Source organism: Neoarius graeffei, chromosome 19 (genome assembly GCF_027579695.1).
Source record: "Neoarius graeffei isolate fNeoGra1 chromosome 19, fNeoGra1.pri, whole genome shotgun sequence".
Lineage (NCBI taxonomy): Eukaryota > Metazoa > Chordata > Actinopteri > Siluriformes > Ariidae > Neoarius > Neoarius graeffei.
In genome coordinates, this window is record NC_083587.1 from 30,794,682 (window position 1) to 30,811,363 (window position 16,682).

At 42.9% G+C, this 16,682-nt stretch overlaps 1 protein-coding gene across 1 annotated transcript; it reads left to right on the plus strand.

Moving 5' to 3' along the window:
- The first annotated feature begins 439 nt into the window (after positions 1-439).
- LOC132867199 (suppressor of cytokine signaling 6) lies at positions 440-16,018 on the plus strand. Its single transcript, XM_060899990.1, has 2 exons — positions 440-779; positions 10,963-16,018. The coding sequence occupies exon 2, from the start codon at positions 11,058-11,060 to the stop codon at positions 12,639-12,641; it is 1,584 nt and encodes a 527-aa protein (XP_060755973.1). The 5' UTR covers positions 440-779; positions 10,963-11,057; the 3' UTR covers positions 12,642-16,018.
- The last annotated feature ends 664 nt before the right edge of the window (positions 16,019-16,682 follow it).

Genomic DNA, 16,682 nt, shown 5'->3' on the forward strand with positions numbered 1-16,682 from the left:
GTGACTCTAAATTGACCGTAGGTGTGAGTGTGAATGGTTGTCTGTGTCTATGTGTCAGCCCTGTGATGACCTGGCGACTTGTCCAGGGTGTACCCCGCCTTTCACCCGTAGTCAGCTGGGATAGGCTCCAGCTTGCCTGCGACCCTGTAGAACAGGATAAAGCGGCTACAGATAATGGGATGAGATGAGATGTATTTATACACACAAAAACGCACATTGCTGTGTATTGTTTATGAATTCAGAAATAAAAAGGAGTCTTTTCAGTCATAATTTGACTATATTCAAATTTTGCTCAAATATACTGAAAATCGAATCGAATCGAATCGTAAAGCCAGTATCGTGAATCGAATCGAAGTGTATCGTGAGACCTTGTTAATAAAAGCGGATTTTTCTCAGTGAAAAGGTTGGTACATGAATCAATCTGGCAACCCAGAGAGGAAGGAGAAAAACAGCAAAGCCACCGAGAAAGGAAGAAACGGCAGAGACTTTACTTCAACTTAGCCTGGCTAAATAATTACCTGTTCATATAAACGTTATAAAGGAAGAGAGAAGCGTTATAACGTCTGGTTCACACGCATTACCCGCTAACATACCAGTCCTCACTGAAAGCGCTGTATAATAAACAGTTTTATACATATTAGCTAGTTAGCTAAGTTAGCGAGATAGCATAGAAGTTAGCGTTTTAGCTAACACAGCATTCCTGTCTGCCTGACTAAAGTCGTTTAAAATTCGTCAAAGAAAATACAAGAAATCTGGATTTTACTCTGAAGACCCGAGAAGTAAGTGCTAAGTTTATGTATTTGTTTATTTTATGTTTGTTTGTAGTTTAACCAAGTTAGTTATCTGTACATTTTGGCTTTGTTAGTGTTAGCTAGCTTCGTTAGCTTCTGCTTGTTAGCACTTACGTTAAATTAGTAACAGTAATTACGCTGCAATTAATATTTAATACACTGTGGTGTCAAAACAACGCGTTAGCTGTTTAGCTGAATAAGTTTAGCTTCAGTGCGGAATGAATGTCCAGGCCTGGTGTGAGTGAAGTTAGCTTAGCATAGTTTAGCCTAGTTAGGCCTATATATAGCTTCAAGCTAACGCAAATTAAAGGTTGTTTAGCTGAGCAGCATGAAAGCATTTTGATCATAAAAAGATATTCAGATCCTCGAATGAATAATTTAGTTGCAGTTCTGAAAGTTTAAGTGTTTATTGACCGTTTTGTGCAGTAAATTTTAGCAAAAGATTTAGTCATAAGGTACGCTAGGCGGCTAACTAGCAGGCACAACATTTAGCCTGAAGTAGCGCCATGTATTTACAGTAGATTGCAGTTGTCACGTTACTTGAAAATTTTTACAACAGTAAACGAGAATAAGATAAAAAAAGGCAAGAAAGAGCTGTGCAAAAATACACGACTGTGTGTACAGTAGTGAATTCATGTAACCTTTATTTATATAACATATTTAAAGTATCAAGTATTGACCAAAGTGCTGCACAGTCATTGGAATTAATCAATGAATTAAAATACAAATTACAAAAAAAAAAAGTTTAAAGCAGATACACAGAACCTTTATTTTTAAATACATTTCTGAGTGGATGGTATCTCCATCCTTGACTCTTGTATGTTGCATAAATGGGAATTTTAAAAAATATATATTTTTGAGAGTTAAAATCGACCGCAAAGTTGGCGTTCGAGCCGCCCCGCTGAGCCAGCCAGCCCTGAGTGCGTGACGTCACAGCAGGAACCGGTTTTAAGGCCGAGACCTTTTACAGCTATAGACCAAAGCCATATAAATAAAAATTTATGGTGAAAGTAAGAAATACCGTGACCGACTTGCTCAACTAAGACTGATTTGACTTCACTGATTGTGGGTTGACTCTCATTAAAACAGGATAGGTGTTATAACTTATGCAACATACATGTACATGCATGCATTTTCACTGATAAAATGTAAAAGGCTAATTAAATAATCAGATGAACTGAGACAATCACATTCTGAAGCAAATTAAATAATCTTATACCGGTAACTTAAACACACAATACAAGTTACATGTATTAATCTAAATGCAGGTAAACAACGTGTTGTTTTTGTTGGTTTTTTTATCCAAATGAGAGTCGGAGCTTACCCGTCTGTGTTCTTGCTTCTTGAAGGCCGATCTTGCGGCTGATTGTTTTGAAACAATCTGACTTTCAGTTGTTCATTCAGTTCTCCGTTCATTCGTTTCTTCCATGTAAGGGAGAGATGGCAGCAATATCCAGCGCAGAAATAAGACGGCTGCTCCACTCTTTCTCCTCATACGGAGTACTCCGCCGTTACTGCTCGGCTCAGGCAATTACTAAAACCCAGGACGGAACGGGACGTCACCGGTTTTAGCAACAACCGCGCGAAGGTCACTGCCCGAGTGATATGTCGCGTCCCGTTCCGTCCCGGGTTTTACCAACAACCCTCGGCTCATTCCAGGAGGACTGGTGCAACTGAACCCGCTTTCCTTTAAAAAAAATTAAATAAAAACTTTCCTTTTCTTGTTTTCTTTTTCTTTAATTGTTAGTACTGCACCCTCTTTCAGTATGGGCTTATAGCCAACGCTTCTCAACAGATCCTCGTACAGGTCTCGTACGAGTCTTCAGTAAAATGTGCAGAGCAGAGGAGAGACCACTTCATAGGCACCCAATGTGCCCATGAACTTCTCGCAAAACGCGTCCAAATCTTTGCAGTTTGAACATTCTTGGGCCATGAATGCAACGTAAATCCACCTTCTGTCATATTGCTGCACCCGCCAGCAACACATCTACGTAGCATGGCGATAAATTAGCTCAAAATGGAGGATCGGAGTTGCAGTCAGCTCTGTGTTTTAGTATAGCGGAAATGGCAATGAGACCGATAGACTTCCTGCTGTGACGTTACGGACGTCAAGGTCATTCACTCAGACCACTACCTATATGAATCACTTTAATCATAAAAATTACTATATTAGATTTATTGTTACCGCTTAAAACTATTCCTGTGCCATTCTTGAGGTCTCAAGGCATTTATAAACAAAAGTGAGGCCATGGCTCTGCGTATATGCTTTTAAAAAATTGGTTTTAAATATGTCTATCATGGGAGAAGGCTTTATAATAATAATAATAATAATAATAATAAGGAGGGTGCTCAATAATCCTGGAAGGTTTACAGTGTTTTAGCCCCATCATTGAATTGAACTAAGTTTGATCATAACTTTGCCTTCTGTAATCAGCAAAAGCCAAAATTATCACAAGTAGGAGAAGTGAAACTCATGTTTTTGTGATTTGCTGTGAAATACGAGTGGTTTCGATTCTGTTATGTTGATTTCATGTCGAAGTTAATTAATATGGTCCGCAACAAAATCTTCAAGCTTCAGTCTGGCTTTTCATCGTACTTTGGATGAAGGAGTATTGCTTGTGTTTGTTTAACATCTAATGTGTGACACGATTGAACATGCTAAAGACAAGAGGAATTCAAAAGCTCTCCGAATTATTCCTGGTAATTATTCACGTCAAATGATACTAAAGATGAGAATTCGACATTGTGCCAAATTATTACCGGCCAACCATGAAAAATCCAGTTAAAAACTTCACGTTCAAACTTTTTTTTAATCTAGAGTGATCAATCATAGACATGTGTTTGATCAACTTTATTCACATTTAAACATGGGGCTAAAACCCTTGAAGATGGGGCTAAACCACCGGATACGTCCTGGAGCTGCAACAGAAAAAGAGTCGATTCCCAGGAAAGATGTCTGTGTGTGCCTTGAAGGGTTAAGATTTAATGTTCATGAGCAAAAAAAACCCCATAAAGCATTATACAGAACATCTATAATAGATGCCTTAAGTTCTTTTAGTATTTTCTTAATACCGTAAGTTTTCACTCACTGGGAAATCCATACAGTTAGTAGGATTAAGAACCAGATAATCATGAATCAGGTAAAAGGCTGTTCACGTATAAAGCGATTCACTCGTCGTCCATCACTTGGCAGTTAACCCTTGGGCGCTGGCAGACATTCCAAGCTCTGGTTGCCTCTTAGGTGTCCCTCTTGTATGTTTATTTATAACTCAGTGTTGGTGTCATCTGTTAGTCAGCGCTATCCTTCGCTCCCAGTGGAATCATCTCAATTGCTTCGCTTCAAAGTTGAGATTTGTTTAACTTGGTACCCGCCCACTTTGCATCACCAACGGTTATTTTGCCTGTCACAGGGCTCGACGTTAACGATAGACCGACTGTCCGGGAAAACCAAATGTTTGGTCCGGACAGGTCAAACCTGCATCTGCCTGTCTGACAGGACAAGTTGAATATTTGTTGAAACTCACCATTTTTATAGTAATTATTCCAAAGTTGCATTAACAAAGTTCCAACAAAACTACTTCCCCTCAGTGATCCGGCCGTGTTATTGTTTTCGAAATTCCAGGGAAGCGGAGTGCAGCAGATGCATGTGTGTGTAAAAATAACCACGTTGTAATATCTAATTATAGATTAATAGACTCTAAATTCACCAAAATTGGAGAAATGGCGATCGACTACCTCAGTAAAATAAATATCTGTGGTGAATCTTCATTTCTTTCGGACAGTCATTGTATTTTTCTTTTGTGGTCCACATTAACCATCACAAATGTGGTAAAATATTTTGCGGGAATTTTACCACAGTGCCGAACTCACTTACGGTTTGTTTTCATTCACAGCGTGATTCTGTCCCCCTCATCATGTGCAGCTTATTTTCTTTTTTACCAGGGCTCTACATTAACTTTCTGAAACCACTTGTCCTGTCGGGCAAGTTGAAAGGAAATGTACTTGTCCAAATGTGAAGTTGACTTGTCCAAAGAAAAATTTGAGGAAAAAAACACAAACTATTTGTAATAAACTAATTTCACCAGAATTACTTTAACACAAAAATCTATTCACTGCAGAAAAAAATTGGACTCCATCAATCATTAATTTATTTATGGGAAATTGAAAACCAGAAAATTAAAATTATATATATTTTCTCTCGTCTCGTCTTCTTCCGCTTATCCAGGACCGGGTCGCGGAGGCAGCAGTCTAAGCATGGAAGCCCAAACTTCCCTTTCCCCAGACACCTCGGCCAGCTCCTCGGGAAGAACACCGAGGCGTTCCCAGGCCAGCCGAGAGACATAGTCCCTCCAGCGTGTCCTGGGTCTTCCCCGGGGCCTCCTCCCGGGGGGACATGCCTGGAACACCTCCCCAGGGAGGCGTCCAGGAGGCATCCGAAAAAGATGCCCGAGCCACCTCAGCTGGTTCCTCTCGATGTGAAGGAGCAGCGGCTCTACTCCGAGCTCCTCCCGAGTGACTGTGCTTCTCACCCTATCTCTAAGGGAGCGCCCAGCCACCCTGCGAAGGAAACTCATTTCAGCCGCTTGTATCCGCGATCTTGTTCTTTCTGTCATTACCCAAAGCTCATGACCATAGGTGAGAGTCGGAACGTAGATCGACCGGTAAATTGAGAGCTTCGCCTTTTGGCTCAGCTCCTTCTTCACCACGACGGACCGGTAAAGCGACCGCATCACTGCGGAGGCTGCACCGATCCGCCTGTCGATCTCACGCTCCATCCTTCCCTCACTCGTGAACAAGATCCCGAGATACTTAAACTCCTCCACTTGAGGCAGGACTTCTCCACCAACCTGGAGAGGGCAAGCCACCCTTTTCCGGTCGAGAACCATGGCCTCGGACTTGGAGGTGCTGATTCTCATCCCAGCCGCTTCACACTCGACTGCAAACCGCCCCAGTGCATGCTGAAGGTCCTGGTTTGAAGAAGCCAACAGGACAACATCATCCGCAAAAAGCAGAGATGAAATCCTGTGGTTCCCAAACAGGATTCCTTCCGGCCCCTGGCTGCGCCTAGAAATTCTGTCCATAAAAATTATGAACAGAACCGGTGACAAAGGGCAGCCCTGACGGAGTCCAACATGCACTGGGAACAGGTCTGACTTACTGCCGGCAATGCGAACCAGACTCCTGCTCCGTTCGTACAGGGACTGGACAGCCCTTAGCAAAGAGCCCCGAACCCCATACTCCCGAAGCACCCCCCACAGAATACCACGGGGGACACGGTCGAATGCCTTCTCCAGATCCACAAAGCACATGTGGACTGGTTGGGCAAACTCCCATGAACCCTCGAGCACCCTATAAAGGGTATAGAGCTGGTCCAGTGTTCCGCGACCAGGACGAAAACCGCATTGTTCCTCCTGGATCCGAGGTTCGACTATTGGTCGAATTCTCCTCTCCAGTACCCTGGAGTAAACTTTCCCTGGGAGGCTGAGAAGTGTGATTCCCCTATAATTGGAGCACACTCTCCGGTCCCCTTTCTTAAAAAGAGGGACCACCACCCCAGTCTGCCACTCCAGAGGCACTGTCCCCGACCGCCACGCAATGTTGCAGAGGCGTGTCAACCAAGACAGCCCCACAACATCCAGAGACTTGAGATACTCAGGGCGGATCTCATCCACCCCCGGTGCCTTGCCACCGAGGAGCTTGCAAACCACCTCAGTGACTTCGGCTTGGGTAATGGACGAGTCCACCTCTGAGTCATCAGCCTCAGTCTCCTCAGTGGAAGACATGACGGTGGGATTGAGGAGATCCTCAAAGTATTCCTTCCACCGCCCGACAATGTCCCCAGTCGAGGTCAACAGCTCCCCACCCGCACTGTAAACAGTGTTGGCAGAGTACTGCTTCCCCCTCCTGAGGCGCCGGACGGTTTGCCAGAATTTCTTCGAGGCCGACCGATAGTCCTTCTCCATGGCCTCCCCAAACTCCTCCCAGTTCCGAGTTTTTGCCTCCGCAACTGCCCGAGCTGCAGCACGCCTGGCCTGCCGATACCCGTCGGCTGCCTCAGGAGTCCTGGAGGTCAACATGGCCCGATAGGACTCCTTCTTCAGCTTGACGGCATCCCTTACTTCCGGTGTCCACCACCGGGTTCGGGGATTGCCGCCACGACAGGCACCGGAGACCTTGCGGCCACAGCTCCGAACAGCTGCATCCACAATGGAGGTAGAGAACATGGTCCACTCAGACTCAATGTCCCCCGCCTCCCTCGGAAGCTGGGAAAAGCTCTCCCGGAGGTGGGAGTTAAAGACCTCCCCAACAGAGTGCTCGGCCAGACGTTCCCAGCAGACCCTCACCATACGTTTGGGCCTGCCAGGTCTGTCCAGCTTCCTCCTCCGCCAGCGGATCCAACTCACCACCAGGTGGTGATCAGTTGACAACTCAGCCCCTCTCTTCACCCGAGTGTCCAAGACATAGGGTCGGAGATCAGATGACACGACTACAAAGTCGATCATCGACCTCCGACCTAAGGTGTCCTGGTGCCACGTGCACTTATGGACACCCCTATGCTCGAACATGGTGTTCGTTATGGACAAACTGTGACTAGCACAGAAGTCCAATAACAAAACACCACTCGGGTTCAGATCGGGGAGGCCGTTCCTCCCAACCACGCCCCTCCAGGTGTCACTGTCATCGCCCACGTGAGCATTGAAGTCCCCCAGTAGCACAATGGAGTCCCCAGTCTGAGCACCCCTCAGTACCTCTCCCAGGGACTCCAAGAAGGCTGGATACTCTATACTGCTATTTGGCCCGTAGGCACAAACAACAGCAAGAGCCCTCTCCCCAATCCGAAGGCGCAGAGAGGCGACCCTCTCGTTCACTGGGGTAAACTCCAACACATGGCGGCTGAGCTGGGGAGCTATAAGGAAGCCCACACCAGCCCGCCGCCGCTCACCACGGGCGACTCCAGAGAAGTGGAAAGTCCAGCCCCTCTCAAGGAGCTGGGTTCCAGAGCCCAAGCTGTGCGTGGAGGTGAGCCCGACTATCTCTAGCCGGTACCTCTCAACCTCCCGCACAAGCTCAGGCTCCTTCCCCCCCCAGCGAAGTGACATTCCATGTCCCAACAGCCAGCCGCTGTGTCCGGGGATCAGGTCGTCGAGGCCCCTGCCTTCGACTGCCACCCAATCCACACTGCACCAAACCCCTACTGCTACCTCTGTGGGTGGTGAACCCACAGGAGGTCGGGCCCACGTCACCTCTTCGGGCTGAGCCCGGCCGGGCCCCATGGGCAAAGGCCCGGCCACCAAGCGCTCGCATACGAGCCCCAACCCCGGGCCTGGCTCCAGGGTGGGGCCCCGGCTGCGTCCTACCGGGCGACGTCACGGTCCTGGATTTTTCCTCCATAGGGGGTTTTTTGGTGAACTGCTCTTGGTCTGGCCTGTCACCTAGGACCTGTCTGCCTTGGGAAACCCTAACAGGGGCATAATGCCCCCGACAACATAGCTCCTAGGATCATTCAAGCACACAAACCCCTCCACCACAATAAGGTGGCAGTTCTAGGAGGGGATATATATTTTCATTTTTTAATTATTAACTTTGAATATATATCCTCCACTGATTAATTGTTGTTGTCTAATTATTCAGTGTGGCTCCTGTATGGTATTTAATGGTTGCAATGAAAGTTGCGGTGTTTTTTAGGTTTTTGTTGCGATTACATTGCGGGAGGAAGTGAAAGTTGCGAGAAATTGTCGCGATTTTCTCTTTTTGTGATTAAAATTGAGTGATATATTAAATATTAAGTTATTACTGAAAAACTATTGATTAAAAAAACAAAGACACTGAGAAATGGTCCTATAAACAACTTTACCAATATAAAAGATTACCAGGACTACAAAAATGCAGAAAAATAGGCTTTACTTATCCAAATGCTCCTGTTGGTTCAAAAGTTAAAGTGCACAGAACCTCACAGCACAACATGAAGTTACCTTAAAATATAATATAAATGCCTCAGCTTTCATGTAAGAAAAAAAAAACTATTAATACTAGTACTGTGTGCAGGCAGTCTCTCCTGAAGACTAAATTAAACAATAATTATAAACTAATAAAATAAATGGCTCAGGCTTCATAGAAGAAAAAAAAAACAATTTGAACAGAATCTCACAGTATGATGCTGAAGCTGCCTAAGCAATGGAAAATAAAATACCATTTTGGCAAAAATGTTGGCATCCATTAATTTCTTGTATTAAGTAAAAAATAAAGTGCACACAGTCCTTCACTGTAAACATAACACACTTTCAGTAACAGAATTTAAGCCTACATAAACACTGACTCGCGCATGCTGCTTCTCTTGAACGTATACACGGAAGTAAGGCGGAACGTAGTTTGTCGACGTCACCTCAAGACAACGCCAACGATTGGAAAATTTGCGGGAAAGTTGCGGTGATTGGATATAATCAGTGGCGATCCTAGACTGATTTACTCCCCGGGCGAAACCCCCTGCCGGCGCCCCCCCCCGCCCGTCTTGTTTTTTTTTTCGGGGGTTTTTTTTTGGGGGACCTTTTTTTTTTCTTTGGGGACCGTTTTTTTTTGGGGGGGACCGTTTTTTTTTTTGGCGCCCGCACTCGTGCCGCCCCCCCGCATTGGGCTCTGTATTAGCCAACAGAATGTTAACAGCTTTACATGGTCATTTAAACATTTCTCGTCGTGTGTTGTACGTCGCGGACACGGCCCATTATAAATTTGCTGTTACCAGAATGGCAATGATCAAGTCGTAATGTATTACTTAAGACTCTGTGTAATGTCATAGTAGTGTAGTATGGTAGTAAAGTCTTTTTGATGACTAGTACAACGTTCCGCTGGCGGGATTGTGCATATTATGGGGCTATGACAAGTTAGGCTCACACATACACACTGATGACGTCACCTGCGCAACTTTGGTATTGGGCTTCCCCATCCAAAATGGTCCCCCCCCCCCCCCCCCCCCCCGTCTTGTTTTTTTTTTTTTCGGGGTTTTTTTTGGGGGACTTTTTTTTTTTGGGACCGTTTTTTTTTTCGCGCCCGCGCTCGTGCCCCCCCCACGATGCCGCCCTGGGCGGCTGCCCGGTCGGACCGCCCCCAGGACCGCCCCTGGATATAATTGCAACACCGCCCTGAATTTGCGGGGATTGGTTGAATTTGCATTGAAATTGCAGATCGCAACATCGTGAAATCCTGGAGGGTCTGGTAAATGACCGTTTACTTTTCAGCTCAAATACACGAAGCGGTATTGGCCGGTTTCGCAAGCGGAATATTGCGCATGCGCACATCGCTCTTTCCGAAGAGAAACATCCGGCGATTCATCAAAACAAAATGTCGAGTGAGATGCTTCGGAAATCATGTGAATAAACTGATAAATTTGATATGTAACCCGAATATCGGCGTATTTTGGCACTTGTCCGATCGGACAAGTAACTGAGACGATGAACTTGTCCGACATAAAGGATCACTTGTCCCGGGCAAGTGGACAACCGTTAATGTCGAGCCCTGTTTACTCCAGTTTCATTTCTTTAAATTAATTTATACATCAGGTTTTACTGGATTAATCAAGATTTAACTTTATTTCCTCAAGAAGCTTTGAATTTGGGTGAGTCTAACTCTTAAAACTGCAGGTCAGCTCCTGGGTTTTAACAACACGCGCCATAATGAGGCTTTGGAAAGTTTTTGTTTATTGTTACAGTTAAAGTTTGAGTTTTATTGAAAAATTATAAATCATTAAAGCATAATGATTATCATAACAATACCTGATTTTTGATAATCACTTTCCTTTCATTGAACTAGTAAATACATTTTAATAAAAAGGTTATGGTCAGGACAAGTGAAAAATCTTGCTGCTTGTCCAACTGGACGAGTGGATTAAAAAGCTAATGCCGAACCCTGCAGTCATCGCTGCAAGTCACCAAACTTCACTGATATTCCCTGTTCTTTCATTGCCACATAGCTGCTAGTCTGTTCCTGTGTGTATGCCCCTTAACTTACATGACACATCATCTTCACGACTAAACTAAATAAAGTTTTTTAATGCAAATAAGTCACTGTGCTAACCCCTTATTAAGTGGTTAGGCTAGAGATAGTAATTTAGATAGGATAGGTTTTCTCAGTGCATAGAACACATTTAACAAGATGTTTCTTTTTTTCCTCCCCACAGATGACGAGGTGAGCTATGTTGTGATTAGCATTTCCCAGTCACATGGAAGGATAGTAACTGTTGGCTATCACCTCCCATGCCGTGGAAACATCAGGATGAAGAAGACGTTTAGCCTTAAGACGTTCCGAAAGTCGTTCAACATCAAGGGCAAAGAGGATGGAGATTTTGTGATGCTCCAGAAGCCGTCATTGGCCCCCGAGTTCACAAAAGACGACTCTCTTTTTGGGAGTTGTTATGCCAAAGACCTAGCTTGTGACCTCCATGGTGAGGACGCGAGGGCCCACAAGAACCGATCCAAGAGTGAAAGCCTTATGGGGACCTTAAAAAGGAGACTTTCTTCCAAACAGAAACCTAAAAGTAAAGGAGGGTCAGCCTCCGTGGGCTTGGGAGATGATGACGATACTTTCTCGTCCTCTTCAGTCCCCATAAGCTTTAATGAAGCCAAAGCCCAGCGCCCTTTAAGATCAGCTTCCCTGCGGAGTCATCACTACAGCCCTTCCCCTTGGCCCATAAGAGCCGTTGACCCTGAGGAAGCCTGCATTAAGATGGAGGTGAAGGTAAAAGCCACGGTTCACACACCTAGCTCCAGTCCGTCCTTTAACGGTGTCAGAAAAGAATTCCATGACATCCAAATGGAGGGACTTTTTGATGATCGAAGCGGATCTATGAAGAATTTAGAGCCTCCAAACAGTGACTTGCATTTAAACATGGAAGAGCACGTGCCTGTAGTTATTGGACTGACACCTCAGGACTACATCCAGTACACAATGCCTTTAGATGAGGGAATGTACCCCGAATCATCCCACTCGTTGTGCTTGGATGGCACCTCACCAATCGAGGTGATGGAACAAGTCAATGACGAATCATTGAATGTGGATCAAGGCCACGTTGACCATGATCTTTTAACATCGGATATTCTCATGGATCAATCCATGAACGGGATTGTACTCGGTACTCCGGGAATAGGCCTTCAAAATTCAGGATCCGAGGCTCCTTCACTTTCACCTTCGCTTTCTCCTGTTTCTGCTGGTGAAATTCCAAGAACCTATTCTGGGTTTGGTGGTGCCGATTCACACGTTGCCGAAAGAGTGAGGCATCATCTCAATTTCGACCCAAACTTTGCTCCGGGTGTCAGCAGGGTATACGATTCAGTACAAAGCAGTGGACCAATGGTTGTCACAAGCCTTACAGAAGAGTTGAAGAAATTGGCGAAACAGGGTTGGTACTGGGGACCTATAACGCGATGGGAAGCTGAGGACAAACTCGTCGACCTTCCGGATGGTTCTTTTTTGGTGCGCGATAGCTCAGACGACCGTTATCTTCTCAGTTTGAGCTTTCGATCACAAGGCAAGACTCTTCACACCCGGATCGAACACTCGAACGGAAGGTTCAGCTTTTACGAACAGCCTGATGTCGAAGGTCACACATCCATCGTTGACCTCATCGAACACTCCATTAAGGACTCTGAAAACGGCGCGTTTTGTTACTCCAGATCGCGCCAGCCAGGGTCTGCGACGTACCCGGTTCGATTAACCAATCCCGTATCTCGTTTCATGCAAGTGCGTTCGCTGCAGTACTTGTGCCGATTCGTTATTCGACAATACACACGGATTGACCTGATTCAGAAACTACCTTTACCAAACAAAATGAAAGATTACTTGCAGGAAAAGCACTACTGAACTGGGATACAGTAGTCAAATTGCACTTTTGGATCAAGTTGATGTTAAATGGTTTACAGACATTTTGTGGAGTTCAAGTGATCCGTTAGGTTTGTTTTGTATCAAAAGCATTAGTTTATCTCATATTGGTCAATTTGTTGTTGCTCAGATTCATTATAAAGGTACACTTTGATTTTGGATCTGTTTTTTTGGGGAACCTGACAGAAGAATTCCAGTTAAAAATGTGTGATGAACAATAGTCACTACTTCCCTTCTGAGTGCTTGAAATGAATAGTTTTGATTTACGCTGCTGTTATAACATACATAACTAACATTTCAGATAGTTTAGTCCATTAAAGGAAAAGTCCACCCTGAAACTCTAGCAATTCTGGTGCAAATTATTTGATTGATGTTGTATTTTCATCATGTTTGTTCATTAATAGTGCAGTTACAATGGTGTTTAATAGGACCCCCCCCCCCAAAAAAAAAAAACAACAACCCTGATCTCAACTATAAGGGATAACAGTCAGGATTTGCTGTTTGCACCCCAAAAAATGAACACGTGACGTTTAAAAATGAAGCAGAATCAGCTCAGTTAGTTAGCAATCTAGGATGTGATAAGCACGACGACACTGACAGTAGTAATAGCATGAAAAGTGAAGTTTTGGAAGATGATCCATTTGAGCAGAGTGTACACATGAGGAAGTGAGAGAGCTGGACAGACTAAAGGACTAAAGCACTGCTGCATCGCTTTCTTTAGGTAGAGATGATACTACCACTGTCAGCAGGTAGTCAAACAGCATTGTGGGTGATGTATGAAACTTAGCCAAAGTGAAAATAGACCAGTCAAAGACATTTAAAATAAATAAATAAACTCAGAATTTTATTCCAAAATAAATTTCAGACATCACTGAACATGATGTTGCTTATAAAAATGAACATGGGTGCCGTTCAGGGTGGATTCTTCCACCTGTAAGTGTCGGTGATGGTGATAAAGTCAAAATAAGCTCAAGGATCTGGAAATGCTTAGAATATTGTCAGAATATTAACCAGGCTTAGACATCTGTGCTTAATTATTTAATTGGCATTCATATCACATTATGCATAGCAGTGCAGGGGCAAGAGGATTGATTAATGCATTAAGAGATACAGTACTGTGTAAAAGTCTTAGGCACATGTAAAGAAAGGCTGTAGACCAAAAATAGCTCAGAAATAAGGAAATCTTTCAACATTAAACAAATACTATAAACAGCAGTAAGCCATAATAAATGAAACAAAGTCAATATTTGGTGTGAGACGACACTTTGCTAAAAAACAATAGTAGTTTCAGGTACAGTGAGTGCAGTTTGATAAGGAAATGAGCTGTAGGTTTTACTGAGCATCTTACAGAACCAGCCACAGTTCTTCTGGACTCTTTGACCGTCACACTCGCTTCTTCATTTTGCACCAAAACCCAGCAGCCTTCATTATGGTTTCTTTATTAATCTGAAAAGTGGGCTCTTATGTAATATGCTGCTCGGATACAAACTTTTTTTTTCCTGTAACATTTAATCTTGTGCTGAAAAATGAACATTTGGACTCTAAAATGCTTTTGTACTGACTCGATAATGTAGAAGTTATAAAATAGAAATCTATAACAAAGTCTGTATGAAAAAAAATAGGGTGCCAAGACTTTTGAACAGTACGGTATATCAGTCTGCTCTAATTAAAACAGGTCTCAGTGATGCTCAGCTTTATATTTTAATGTACTTAATGTGATTGTGTAAAATCTCTTCTCTAATTTCACATGAAAAAACAATTTTGAAATTGATGTTGGTGCTTTCATTTTGATGAACAGAGCAGGCTAATTCAATCGCAGTCAAGTCAAGTTTATTTGTATAGCGCTTACTAACAATAAACATTGTCGCAAAGCAGCTTTACAGAATTTGAATGACTTTAAACACGAGCCAATTTTATCCCCAATGAGCAAGCCTGTGGCGACGGTGGCAAGGAAAAACTCCCTCAGACGACATGAGGAAGAAACCTCGAGAGGAACCAGACTCAAAAGGGAACCCATCCTCATTTGGGCGACAACAGACAACATGACTATAACATTAACAGTTTTAACATGAAGTCAGTTTTGTTGATGTAGTCGTAGTCCAAATGTAATAACATGGATTCAATCAGAGGTTGACGAAAAGCTTTTATTTAAAATGTAGATTTCGTACTGAAATGCGATTTAACCAAAAAGGGGCTTCCCTTATAGGTGTTGGATGACATTGTGTGTGAATACGATATGTTCCTTGCTCCTGCCTAAATAGGTCACAACCTACAAAATGGTTTCTTGTAGAATAGGAATGAGCGTGGTGCATTTTGTCATCAAAAGCATACGATCCATCTTTATCGAACTGAAGTAAACTTTTTAGTTGATCATACTTTTAAATTCACTTTTACATTATTATCCAGTTTATTAGTCAAATCCAAGACCAGATGGCTCAAACCCATCATCTCAATTTGTGTTTACCCTGTTCAGGACGAACAATAATTAAGCCAATAATAATAATAATAATAATAATAATAATGCATCTTCACTGGCAGCTATGGATAAACAATTGTAAATGGCTGAATTTAGTATTTGATTTCGTTACCTCTGATTATTTGCGTAGAAACAAGACTGCACCTTTTGCTCAGGTTCCTTGATGAGCACATTCATATGATTTCCCAAATCTCTGCAACAACAAATGAACATTTTATACCACTGCAAATGCACATTTGTATTAGGCATGCGCCGATAATCAGTTATATAACATAGCAAGATATTTTCAGCGAATTCATTTCTCCGACCATGGAGACAAACTATCATACTAAAGACTAAACGTGTGCTCCATTCAGGTACCGTACAGGCTGCCTATGGAGTCAGCATAAAGTTTTAGACTAATTTGAAGGCAATCATATAGTTCTGTTAATGCAATTTGAGAAAATGATGGCAGGCAGAACTGTAGCTCTGCCTTTATCTTGAAAATCATTCAGTCATTCAATTATTATGATTGAAAAATGCAATATCGGCACATGCCTTAACAAATATTTTGTCACGTATCCAACATGCAGGTCAAACAAACATGCCAAGGATCTCGTAGTGTTCAAAGGGAACTGATGAAGAATGCTGTTTTTTTGTGTTCCTATGTGTGATTTGTGCTTCCTACAGTATTTCATCAAATTGTTTTATCGCGATCATTGTTGTATTTTTTTTCCCCCAAAATGTATCGACTTAATATAAAGAGCAGTTTCTGAATAGTAATTGATGGATGAATTACTTTTGTTGGGAGAAATGATTGTGAAACCTGGGTGAGTGACGATATTCATGAGCACAGCTTTATAAAGATGTGTTACTTCATTTGCAAATAAAGTCAGTGACTGAACTTCTTCACCACAAAGACATTAATGAATATAAGGCAAATCCAAACCATTTACAATGATTTTGATCAGTGTTTCACTCAGCAGAGTTTACAGTGTAAAGTTTACGTGAGTATTGTGGGATTGAAACAGCAGAATGCAAGTTTCAGTGTAAGTGGCGGGAATGTACAATGGTAAGTTGCTGAAACATTCATGTTTAAGAAGGATCGAACATTGTTGGGATTGTACCAAGCAACAAAGTTTAAACAGGCGCAATATTGCAAAAACTACATTTAACAGTTATTCCATGAAATCGAGTCATACATGAGCTGATCGCCGACGAGGCGTGTAGCACCAAGTTGGCTATAAGCCATATACTGTACAACAAGATTGAGTGGAATACCCGCTTTATTATATCCACATTCACTGGATTTTGAGAAACACAGCATTTTTAATGTTATTTTTGCAAATTCGATAAATAAAAACTTTATACAAAACGTCCGAGCAAATAATTTCTGCTTAGAATGTAAACAAACCGGCATAATGACAGTAGCAATATGTGAAAAATGATATAATAATAAGTCTTGAAAAGTAAAAAAAGATATATTCTTACCATCAAATACTTTCATTCCATATTTTGTTGCTTTTTTTGTATTTTTTGGGGTTCTGTTTTCGAGTAGAGTTTTTATT